Raw genomic sequence first — 12,153 nt, 5'->3', positions numbered from 1 at the left:
GCGGGAGGGCGAGCAACGAGTGTGCTCCGATTACTCGGACGAAGAAGGCTTCCGCAGACAAATAACATGGCGGCGCCCGAGAGCGGCGAGCAAGCGAGCCAAATGGAATTGTATCCTTGGATTGCAGTGATGTTGAAGCGTCGAGAGTTCTCTTTGCAGTTTCAGCCAAACTAGCAATAAGGTTATCGCGTCTCCGACGTCTCTGGGCCTGATTCTCCGCGAGCGAGCATGGCTTCTTTCCTGAGCGCTGACGTCGAGTCACTCGCACACGTTTCCTTGACCCTCCCCTTTTCTAGCTCGCTGCAAGTTCCCTTCCAGTCGGCGCGCCAGGCCACTGTGGCTCTGCGCTCGCTGAGTCCCGACCGCGAGCCCCGGCGAGGAGGCGTCCGCAAGCGGCTGACGCTCGCCGGGAGTGTGCTCAGCGCGTGAGGAGCCTTCGCCCGGCCCCGCTGCCGTCGCCCGCACGCCCACCCGCCAGTGACCTCTTGTGACCTTTTCAGGAAGTGGCGTGCAGAGCAAGCTCGCGTCCTTCGCGTATCCGTCAACTCCTTCCTGGAGCACCTCGGCCTGGTCTTGGAGACCATGCGTGCCTTTCCCGCCGACGTCGGACAGGATCCTCACAGCGTTCTTGGTCGTCCACCTTCGATGGACACGCGAGGGCCCGCCTTCATGGAAAACTTCAGCGAGCCGATGCTGCGTTCTTGATTTAAAGTTTTTAGCGTTAAGCATGTTTATCCTTTTTTTTCCTAAGTTGATTTCATCGCGCGCTTGATTACTGGCGTCAGCTATTGCCCAAAATGTCGCCACGAGCTGCTGTAGACGCAAGGCAGCCAAGCCAGCGCTCCGTTGGTTTTGCTCTGACCATTGTGCTCGTCTGCGTTGGGGCAGGGTATTTTTGGTTCTTATTTAAATGTTTTTCCCCTGATCTCACGTGTGCTTCATGTGTAAATGTACGTATCATTTTGCTTTGAATAAAAACAGAAGTCGCCTGCCTTTTTCTTTTTTTTTCTGGTTTGCTTCCTTTGTTCAGTTTGTGTCAAAGTACAAATGAAATCGCAGGGGTGTGACGGACCTGCCGAACCGCAAAAGGTGACACCTGGCTTCACTTGAAGTGTCCTGCCGTTTCTTCCTTGGGTCCTTCCCCGTTTCCTTCCGTCCTGGATCAAAAGTCGTCGTCGTTGCAAATGTCCAAGTAGACGTCAAAGGCTTCTCGGTTGCAGTTTCCGTCGGGCGTGAAGACGTACTTGTGGAAGGTGCCGTCCACGCAGATGGCTGCCATAGAGAGCAAAGGAAATGTTAGAGGCAAAATGTGGCCGGTGCGCAGCAAACGACGACCCCTCCCTCGGACCGATGACGGAGTTGACGTTCTTGGATGTGTTCTTCCCGAAGGCGCAGATGCAGGCGCACTCGGCGGGCACGGTGAAGCTGGCCAGCGACCACTGGCTGTCCACGTACTGGCCGATGACGGGGCCCACCTTGCCCACGCGCGCCAACCTGGCAGGCGCACACGCACGTTGAAGAGGGAGTGGGCGAGGGAGCGGGGCGGCGGCCTTACGCGGAGCGGCGGTTAAGTTTGGTGTCTTTCAGGGCGAAGATGTGGACCGTCCCTTTGTCACTGGATGCGCACAAGAAGGACGAGTCGTGACTGAAGTTGAGGCTGTGCAGGTGCGGGGAGGGGACATGGTCAGCGGTGAGCAAACCGACAATTCAAAAAAATAATAATAATAAGGGGGGGGGCACGCTTACCAGTAGAGCGTGGCGGGGTCGGTGCCTCGCCGCAGCTCCACCAGTTTGTCGCGGCTGCTGGTGTCAAAGAGGCGTATGAGCGTCCCCTTGCGAGAGGCCGAGGCGGCCACGCTTCCCGGCTGGTTGAGCGCCAGGCAGGCGATCTCGCTCTGGTGCGCGTTGATGGTGAACGGCGCCGACGACGTCCCGGGCTTGCTGTTGGACAGGTCCTGGAGGGCGGGAGCGGACTAATGACGGCGACGCAGGCTCTCCCGCGTACGCTTGGAAGTGTGAGGGGCAATTTACCGCCAGCTGCAGACTTCCACATTTGTGTCCCGGGAAAACCAGCAGCTGCTTGTCCAGACTCGGACACAAGTCGCACAGACCTGGTGGAAAAGCAGACGCTAATAAAAGGAAGCCGCGCGACTGACTGGCCGAGCGCTCGCTGGCTCACTCGCTCACCTTTGGGGTTGTCGCGCGTATCAAACTCAAAGAGCTTGAGCGGCTTGTCGGGTAAGCTGTACACATAGATCCTGTTCTTCAACACCATGACGATCCTGGGAGGAGGCAGCCCGCCAATTTGTTTGCTTTCAACGTTTGCGCTCCTCTCGGCCAGTTTAGCGAGCCGCCGCCACTCACTTGTCGTGTCGCATCCGGACCGCCAGCACCGGCTTGGTGAAGGTGAACTCCAGGACCAGCTTGTCTTTGGCGTCTCGGGAATCGCACGCGTCATCCCAGATCAGCACTGAAAAGTCACACCGGTTGGCTTCATGGTCGTGCTCGCCCAATTCAAAAGGCACCCACCGGATATCTCAGAGAACTTGGGGCTGACTCCGCCCCCGACCACGGCCAGCAGGTTGGAGCGATGCAGCATGGAGCACGACGCCACGCTGCCCACCTGCTCGTGATCTGCAAAGCAGACGGCGGGCCATGTTAGCAGGCGCCCGGCCAGCGCCGAGCAGCAAGACGCTCACCCAAGTGGCCCTTCTCCATCAAAGGCTCCACATTGTAAATGCGCACACCAGACTCCATGGAGCAGCAGAAACAACCTAAAAGCAAAGCAACGACTGTCACATCTCCAATCCGGTCATGCATTTTCAACATGGCGTGTGGCGTTCAGGACTCTCGGCCTAAATTGTCAGTCTGTGGGAATGGCCCGTTGTCTACTTGGTTTCCAGTCCTTGCCCAAAGACAGCCGGGCTAGGCTACAGCGATACCTGTTCTGCGGATGGACGATGTGGTAGATTGGAATCGAGCACTCGGTGCTCGGGGGTGTGGTCTGTCTGTATGGCGGGTCTAGGAGATGTTGACTGAGCGGGCAGTAAAGATCGACTCGTACTGCATCCTTGCCTCCGTGTATTATTGGTGAAACAACCAGTAAGCAACCCACGGTTAGTGACAACACTACAACAGTGTATCAGAGCATAAAGCCACAACATGGTGTCAGAAGACGGAGTTACGGAGTAAGTCAAGGACAGTATTCAACACGTGTTGACCGAAGATAAGCGGCAAGCTAACGGGAGCTAACACAGCCGACATGGAGCAGTTCAGGCCACCGTCTCCGTTGATAATCACGGGGAACCTCGCTGAAAACTGGCGCAGGTGGGAGCAGCGTTTCCAGCTCTATATGGTTGCTTCTGGCGCGGTGGATAAAAATGAGGGGGTTAAAATTGCCATCCTGCTCCACACTGTCGGCGAAGAGGCGCTGGAAGTGTATAATACACTTGCCATTACCCCAGAAGGGGAGGAAGCAACGATGGAGGAAGTTTTGGAAGCATTCAGAGGCTACTGCAGTCCACAAAAGAACGTTGTTTTTGAACGCCATCAGTTTTGGTCACACACAATGTCATCAGGAATATCGGTGGACAGATTCATCACAGAACTACGTCAAAGGAGCAAGAACTGTGAGTTTGGAAGACATGAAGATGACATGATAAGGGATAAATTGGTGTTCAGCATTAGTGATACTCATCTGAAAGAGAGACTGTTACGTGATAATGCACTTACTTTACGCAGAGCAATGGAAACATGTAGATCAGCAGAACTCGCCAAGTCACAAATACAAGCGATGCAAGCGTCACCTGTTGTCCATGATGCCTCAGTGGATGCATTGAATAGAGCAAGAGTGCAAACACGCAGCTGGGACAAGAACAAACCAAGCTACAAGAAGCAGGTAACGACTGTGTGCCGTAAATGCGGAAACAAGCATGAGCCTCGTCAATGCCCAGCTTACGGCGCTGTGTGTCATAAATGTGGAAAAAATAACCACTTTTCAAAGGTGTGTAGGGGTGGCTATGAGAAAAATAGCCATTGTAAGACAAAGACTGTAAACAATTTAGAAAAAGAAATGGACTGTTTATACATAGGCATGATTGGAAATGGAACCAAGAATTCAGCACACCAAACAAGGGACACTGTATGGCACGAAACAGCCACGATCAGAGGTGTTGCAATCGACTTCAAGCTGGACACTGGTGCTGACGCTAATGTGCTGCTGTTAGGTCTAAATACCATCAGACATTAAACCACACACTGGAAGGAAGAGGAGAAAAGAACCAGAACAGGTTTACTCGCGAGGAGAACGATAGAGAGAGGAAACTCGGTTACAATCTCCATCAATTCTGAGTTCTCCCTCCACGTGCTCCTCTATTTAATGTTTTGGTTTCCCTGGTTACAGAGGCGTTGCTACACTAAAGGGAGGGGAGATTGTGTCTGTAGCAACGCTGATTAGCAAAAGAATGTAGTGTGGTGTGAATTAGCACTTCATTGTCGACCCGTGACCCCCGCAGAGTTTGCCCGTCTGTTCTCTTCCAGTTGTTGGCCGAGTCGTCTCCGAGCGAGATCAGATAACTCCTGTGGAACAATGCAACTAAACCTTGGCTAGACTTTATCTACTTAGTAAAGTAACACGCAATAAGAACGAGTGACTTGTCCTAAACACTTTAACAAACATTGAGTAAATATGGGATAACTTGTAACCATCTATGAACCAAACCTACAGTTAACTAAAAGGAATGAAGTTTCTTTCAACCAAATAAGAACATTTCGCCTATGTAAATAAGCTCTGCTCATTGTTAGTGAAGGCCTCTTACAGAAACAAAAACACACAGATAACATAAGGACAGGAAGGATAAAATCCACAGGGATCAAAAGGAATCCCTGTCACTCAAGAGAAAAACCTAGATGAAAGTATAGCCATAAACTAATAAATGACAAGGCTTTACTTAAATTATTCCAACATTTCCCTCCTGTTTATCACATATTTGCTCAATATTTACATCACCAAAAACAACCACTTTTCGGTTGTCGGATCACAAGTATGGCACAAATAAGTTTACACCAAAAAAAAGATAAATGTTGCGATATTATCATTCGGAAACACACAGATCTGGGAAGAAGTCTGTAAACTCAAGTGCAAAAACTGCATCATCATCATCGTTATCATCGACATGTTGCTGTTCAGACATTAGGCATACCCGGGCCATCTCGTCGTCCATGGGCGAGATTGCTGTAGTGATAAGACGATTAAACAGAGCACGGAGACATGGAATATAACAACATCCACACAAGGTGAGTATAGCAGTAATTGAGGACACAAGGGCTTTATACTTCCCAAAAGCAAGTCATCCACTCGTTGTGCTCTTTCATCCTCGTGTTGAGGGCTTGCAAGTTTGCAATCATCTTCGTCAGGCTCCCATCAGGGGCGGTGTCATTCTGGATGAAGGTGCAGCATTGTTCCCTGAACATTGCGCAGACCCTTCCTTTCCCAGACAACAACATAACAAGAGCATTGCGGTTCTGGATTGACATTAGGGAAGGCGTGGCTAGCTGTTCGTGCACCGCCTCAAGTCCCGCTTGTGTCCGTTTGCCCAATTTCTGCATGTTGCAATGGATGTAATTTATCCTGTCAACGTTCTTGTTCATCGTCCACCAGCAGCAAATGGAGGACTCCCATCCCGCTTCAATTTGGTCAATTAATTCTTATTAATCAGGAACTCCTCTGGGGACTTTAATTGCATCAATTTTAGTCAGATCATCGTCGCCTCTCAAATTTAAAGACATTATATTTTTGTTTTTTCCAGCTTTTTCCCAGATCTTGGCATGTCGATACATATACAATTTTGGTTGACTACTTTCTCTAAAAACAATGGTTTCTTTTCTTTTTCTTCCATTCAACGGATATTATATAGAACACTCTGTCACACATTTCACAATCAGTAAACAAACTATCCACATTCATTTTCGAGATATTGATTCCATTCTTCATTCATTCATCTACAGCAGTTGTTGACAAACTATTATTTCTTTACATAACGTTTTTGCCACTGTTAAGGCATTCAGTGTATATTTTGAAGCCAATTCAATCCATTTTTAGAATGCATCTATTATGACCAGGCACTATAACCCTGTGGATTGCGCTAAGCACATGTTAAACAAGCTCTTCAAAAAAAAATTTTTATAACTGTTTAACTGTTTTGAATATGAATCAAATTCACATGATGTATAAAGCTGACTGAACTGCCCCATTATCCCTCCTCTTGAGCCATGCGACACACAACCATGGCTCAATATTGCCGCCCACTTGTATATGTTTTTTGGAGGATAGGTCAGTCTTCTGGTCATTTATAGATACCATTCTCCACTCTTGCTCCTCTTTTCGTCCATAATTGAATTTCAGTCGATGGATTTTGTTGCTGCACATCTTTAAAAATATTTCAGTAATTTAATCTGCTTCTTCTGTGTATAAAATTTGAAGCGTCTTTTGCACTACAGCCATGCAGTTCCGTCTGCAAGCTTGTTACGTCTTGGCACCTAATCAGTCTCGTGTGTGCCCTGCACACGTGCATATAGCTATTTTCGTGGCAATTGGACTGCTACTAGCTTAGTTGTAGTTTCTTTTCAATCATTTTCTCATCGTTTATCACAAGAATCTTAGCAATTTGAATAAAAATCAAAATGTATGTTTTATGTAACTCAATAGTACAATTTAGGGAATCCATATGTAGTAAAGTGTTGTATTACTACATATGATTTCATCTCCATTCAATTTGACACACCTTTCAAAATGCTTCTCAGTGTCCCAGTGCACACATGTTTTGCGTGTGTAACTGGTTGTCTAAACCCGTGTTCCACATCCTAATCTTTCCTTCCTCAAGGTGTCAAACCAATCCACTAATTGGAAAAGATAAAAATCAACAAAATAACCGTCGGTAAATTAGTATAATAGTTAATTGTTGTTGTTTCTTAACTTCAACTCGATCGCTCTCTTATTCTCAAATGTAAAAACTTAAAAGTCTTGACACAACCAATTGACTATACCCTTTAAATTTAGCTTCAAAATGTCATTATTTTATAATTTTTCTTCATCCAATTCCAGAAAGCAAGTTCTTTCCATCTCTCAAATTTTGTTTCATCAAGGCTAGGCATTAATTCCTAGCCTTAATGCTAGTTTCTAATTAAGTTTCATTAATATAGTTTCTGCCCATAACCTAATTGCTTGCTTTTTTTTTTACTTCCTATTTTTACAAAATCGTTTTTGTTTTGCGGTGCAAGTCAGATAGACTACAGTGTAGGAAATTCTTTTTTGCACCTATATTAGCCAATTTCCCCCTTTTAACACATAACACCTACAGCACACAGACAACACAAAAACAGTAGAGACACAGCTCACAAACAATACCAACAAACAACGCTGCGCAAACGTCATCCTCCTCTGACGTTTTGGTTATACCTTTTTTTTTTAATCAGTGCCTTTCATCCTTAATGCAAACATTGTCATGTCTTCCTTAAGCATCACCCTGCTTCAAATATTCAAACATTCTCTGAGAAACGCACACTTTCTCTGCTTCGTCCGCGGCCATAGCACCCCTCGTGCGAAGGGGGGGCGCAGCATCAATGTTGATTGGTCACAGGCTGGCCATTTCCTGCAACAATCATGATGCCGGCCCACCACCCACACGAGCATAGCACAGGCCCATGCGGACAGCCCCGCCCCGCGACAACGCGCAAGCGCAGGCACGCTTATCAGTCTCACCTTCTCAAAGGGCAGGCCAACTTTGCTGTTGCCCCCTTCATCATGTTCACCTTCAACATCTTTCAGTCTTCTACACAACATTTGCTGTCTTTTATCCTCGTCCTATCAACCCACCATTCTAGTCACTTTCTGCCAAACACGTCTTATTTTCTCTACTTCCACACACTGCTCATCTTAGTTTCTCCAACCACCTTAAACACACCATCATCCACTTCTCAATTTCCCTATTATTGCTCAACAGCCTCCAGAACATTCTCCATGACTGATTTCTTCCATAGAACACACCTCTCACTCGCACTCGTACACACCCATTCATGAGGATCCTCTGCGCGCACACGCACACACACCAGCACAAAAGCATGACGCACAACATATAAGAACACATAGAAGCACTAAGAACACCTTTTTGCTCGTATTACTTGTCAGATTTATTCTCTATTTTACTTTTAAAAGCTATTTGTAATTCCTTTCCATTTATTTTGCAAATTTTAATTTAAGTGTTACTTTGTATTACTTTATCCTTTCAACACAAATATCTCTTGTATATTTAAGATAATTTCTCTTTAATTTTGGCAGCCAGGTTCCCACTTCATTACATGGAAATCTGATTTGATTTGATTTTGGCCTCGTCATAACTGTCTTTGTTCATTTGTGCAGTCACGTGTCATGTGACCGTTTTCTCCGCAATTCCAGCATTTTATTGGAGGTTGCACAACTCCTCTTCCTCGGCCTCTAAAGCCTCCTTTAGACATTGCTCGCCCTCTCTGGCCTTTCTGTCCTCTGCCTGCATTTTGGTAAAAAGTGTCACTATCCTGGTCTACCAGAAAAGTGTGTTTTGAAGCTTTCATTTGTTTTCGTTTTTGTTTGTCTATTACTACTTTTTCCGCATGGAGGGTGTGATTTATGTATACCTCCCGCTATGATCTTTAGTTTTGAATTTGTAGCATGTGTTTTCTCTACATGCTTCTCTACTTTCTCTAGACCTCCCCCTTCTTCTCTAACTCTCTGTAAATTTTGGTTTTCTCTTGCCTGCCTACTGTTAGGCCCAGTCTCATCATCTTTCTACCTGCAATACAGTGCTTTCTGAGCTCTCTCTCTCTCTCTCTCTCTCTCTCTGTCTCTCTCTCTCTCTCTCTCTCTGTCTCTTTCTCTCTCTCTCTCTGTCTCTCTCTCTCTGTCTCTCTCTCTCTGTCTCTGTCTCTCTGTCTCTCTCTCTCTCTCTCTCTCTCTCTCTGTCTCTGTCTCTGTCTCCCTGTCTCCCTGTCTCTCTCTCTCTCTTTCTGTCTTTCTCTCTTCTCTTTCTCTTTCTTTTTCTCTTTCTCTTTCTCTCTTCTCTTTCTCTTTCTTTTTCTCTTTCTCTTTCTCTTTCTCTCTCTCTCTCTCTCTCTCTCTCTCTCTCCATCATCAGATGCCTTCTTTAATTTCTTTAACATTTCTTTTTGTTGTTTCGTTTATGGCACCTCTAAGTCCTAATAATTTGGTTGTTTTTAGTTGTCCCTCAAATTTATATTCTTTTTAACCCATTTATCGAAATTTCTAAGTTGGTCGAGATCCTGCCTTTCAATTATTTTCGAACCGTTACATTTTAGAGTATCTCGGATTTTAGTTTTACTCTTCTCGTTCCCCATTTTAATCAATTTGGTCCCAACTGTAAAACCATAGGGGTTTCTAAAGTCGGGTGTTTCCAGTGGGATAACGAAAAGATCCTGTGGTGATTCTCACTTCTACCAGCGTTCTGGTGGCTGGTGGAGAATCCTTGCCTACTGCGTCCACAGAACCACGTTATGTGTTCCCCACTGCTTTAATATGGAGTACTATATCTAGTGATACGTATTCCCATTCACACTCTCAATCATTCAGTATTGCGTGACTTTCGGTTTAACTTCCTGTTTCCCGCGGACTACGCTAATCCTACAAACGGACCTCTCCGCCGGACACCTCTGTCCTCTTATTTAAACGGACCTTTCCGTTTAGTTACTTCTCCGTTGAGTAACTCTTATTTAAACGGACCTTTCCGTTTTGGTACCTTTAGAACGGACCTCTCCGTTCTGTCCTAGGACTCTTATAGGGCGACGAGCCCTCGGCCGCTCATTCTTTTAAAAAACAAAACAAACTCACCCTCTGGTTCTCCTCACCTCTGCACCTCGGATTGCCTTCAACCTTTGGACTCCAGCTGGCGGAGCAGACAGCCAGCCCTTGAAAAGGATTCTAGGACCCCACCTAGGGAGGTCCTGCCACGCGCAGTCTTTCTGGATCTCCGCTGCTGCCCGCTGGAATCCTCAGGTGTTTTGGCATCCGGCTTGAAGGACCAATTAAATGTTAGGTCTAAATACCATCAGACATTAAACCACACACTGGAAGGAAGAGGAGAAAAGAACCAGAACAGGTTTACTCGCGAGGAGAACGATAGAGAGAGGAAACTCGGTTACAATCTCCATCAATTCTGAGTTCTCCCTCCACGTGCTCCTCTATTTAATGTTTTGGTTTCCCTGGTTACAGAGGCGTTGCTACACTAAAGGGAGGGGAGATTGTGTCTGTAGCAACGCTGATTAGCAAAAGAATGTAGTGTGGTGTGAATTAGCACTTCATTGTCGACCCGTGACCCCCGCAGAGTTTGCCCGTCTGTTCTCTTCCAGTTGTTGGCCGAGTCGTCCCCGAGCGAGATCAGATAACTCCTGTGGAACAATGCAACTAAACCTTGGCTAGACTTTATCTACTTAGTAAAGTAACACGCAATAAGAACGAGTGACTTGTCCTAAACACTTTAACAAACATTGAGTAAATATGGGATAACTTGTAACCATCTATGAACCAAACCTACAGTTAACTAAAAGGAATGAAGTTTCTTTCAACCAAATAAGAACATTTCGCCTATGTAAATAAGCTCTGCTCATTGTTAGTGAAGGCCTCTTACAGAAACAAAAACACACAGATAACATAAGGACAGGAAGGATAAAATCCACAGGGATCAAAAGGAATCCCTGTCACTCAAGAGAAAAACCTAGATGAAAGTAAAGCCATAAACTAATAAATGACAAGGCTTTACTTAAATTATTCCAACAGCTGCCCAGGCAGCTATACCAGCAGCTACCAGGTCCCGTTCAGCTGCGTCCAACAAAGACTATGTTGATAGCTTTTGGAGGGGCACGCCTGACAGCAGATGGTGTTGCATCTTTAGAATGCAGAACGTCTAAACGCAAGGCTGTGCTGGACTTCCACGTGAGTAGCCAAGCAGACAAGCCAATTCTAGGAGGGGAGGCTTGTGAAGAGCTGCAACTGGTGAAGAGAATGGGGTCGCTCGCGGCAAAGGCTCCACAACAACAACAACCGCCAGCCACCAAAGAGGAGCTACTACTGAGATATGCTGATGTATTCACAGGACTGGGGGAATTTCCTGGAGTTCATCACATACACGTTGACCCCAGCGTCACTCCTGTGATTCACGCATGCAGGAATGTACCCCTCTCCATCATGGATGCGCTGAAAGTGACAATCAAAGACTTACAAAACAGAAAAGTGATAACACCGGTGAATGAACCAACAGAATGGGTGAACAGTCTTGTTGCCACTAAGAAAAAGAACGGGTCGCTGAGGGTGTGTTTGGATCCTTGCAACCTGAATGAGGCAGTCAAGCGCCAGCATTACTCCATTCCTACTCCTGAAGATGTGCGCAGCAGACTGGCTGGAAAATCCATCTTCTCCATCTTGGATGAGAAGGATGGGTACTGGCAGATCAAGCTAGATGAGCCATCATCTAAGCTCTGCACCTTCAACACGCCGTGGGGACGCTTTCGCTTCCTCAGGCTACCATTTGGGATTAAGTCGGCCAGTGAAGTCTTTCAACAAAAGAATTGTGAGACCTTCGGCGACATTCCAGGTGTGTACGTCATAGCAGACGACATGATTATAGCAGCATCATCAGAGCAAGAACATGATGAAATCCTGCAGAAAGTAATGGAGAGAGCAAAGTCTGCCAATGTGAAATTTAACAAAGACAAAATCCAGTTCAAAGTGAACACAGTAAAATATATGGGACACATCATCACGGCAGCAGGACAGAGGGCTGATGACGCCAAGATCAAAGCGATTGTCGACATGCCGACCCCGGACGACAAACAAAGTCTCCAACGCCTGCTGGGAATGACAAAATTCCTGGCGCAGTACATACCAAATGAAGCCTCACTCACGGCACCCCTCAGACAGCTGCTAAAGAAGGACGTAGCATGGCAGTGGTGCCCACACCACAGCGCAGCACTACAGACGCTGAAGTCTACCCTCACACAAGCGCCTGTGCTGAGGTACTACGATCACAAGCAGCCGCTGACTCTGCAAGCAGATTCCTCAAAGGATGGACTGGGAGCCTGTCTGCTGCAGGATGGCCACCCGGTGTGCTA

At 46.7% G+C, this 12,153-nt stretch overlaps 2 protein-coding genes and 1 long non-coding RNA gene across 4 annotated transcripts in view; 2 read left to right on the top strand and 1 right to left on the bottom strand.

Moving 5' to 3' along the window:
• LOC133143967 (WD repeat domain phosphoinositide-interacting protein 4-like) overlaps nt 1-12,153 on the bottom strand; it is a 60,273-nt gene that overhangs the window by 436 nt on the left and 47,684 nt on the right. Inside the window, exons 4-12 of the mRNA XM_061266295.1 lie at nt 2,700-2,774; nt 2,530-2,634; nt 2,365-2,470; nt 2,188-2,282; nt 2,032-2,111; nt 1,747-1,955; nt 1,556-1,657; nt 1,349-1,494; nt 1,073-1,272 (exon numbers count right to left, since the gene is read on the bottom strand). Of these exons, the coding sequence (XP_061122279.1) occupies nt 1,163-1,272; nt 1,349-1,494; nt 1,556-1,657; nt 1,747-1,955; nt 2,032-2,111; nt 2,188-2,282; nt 2,365-2,470; nt 2,530-2,634; nt 2,700-2,774 (1,028 nt within the window). The 3' untranslated portion in view covers nt 1,073-1,162. The remainder of the gene's footprint in view (nt 1-1,072; nt 1,273-1,348; nt 1,495-1,555; nt 1,658-1,746; nt 1,956-2,031; nt 2,112-2,187; nt 2,283-2,364; nt 2,471-2,529; nt 2,635-2,699; nt 2,775-12,153) is intronic.
• Nucleotides 1-12,153, top strand: part of LOC133143976 (uncharacterized) — a 69,029-nt gene that overhangs the window by 49,307 nt on the left and 7,569 nt on the right. The gene's annotated exons all lie outside the window — the stretch shown is intronic.
• LOC133143973 (EKC/KEOPS complex subunit LAGE3-like) lies at nt 52-993 on the top strand. 2 transcript variants are annotated; one of them, XM_061266306.1, is made up of 3 exons: nt 52-110; nt 297-425; nt 501-993. In XM_061266306.1, the coding sequence occupies exons 1-3, from the start codon at nt 67-69 to the stop codon at nt 703-705; spliced, it is 378 nt and encodes a 125-aa protein (XP_061122290.1). In that variant the 5' UTR covers nt 52-66; the 3' UTR covers nt 706-993. The 2 variants fall into 2 exon arrangements, with proteins under 2 accessions (XP_061122290.1, XP_061122292.1); XM_061266308.1 differs by having other exon boundaries at nt 110-425.

The sequence above is a fragment of the Syngnathus typhle genome, linkage group LG19, assembly GCF_033458585.1.
Source record: "Syngnathus typhle isolate RoL2023-S1 ecotype Sweden linkage group LG19, RoL_Styp_1.0, whole genome shotgun sequence".
NCBI classification, from domain to species: domain Eukaryota; kingdom Metazoa; phylum Chordata; class Actinopteri; order Syngnathiformes; family Syngnathidae; genus Syngnathus; species Syngnathus typhle.
Note: the sequence above shows the minus strand (reverse complement) of the source record. Positions and strands in the feature narration are given on the sequence as shown.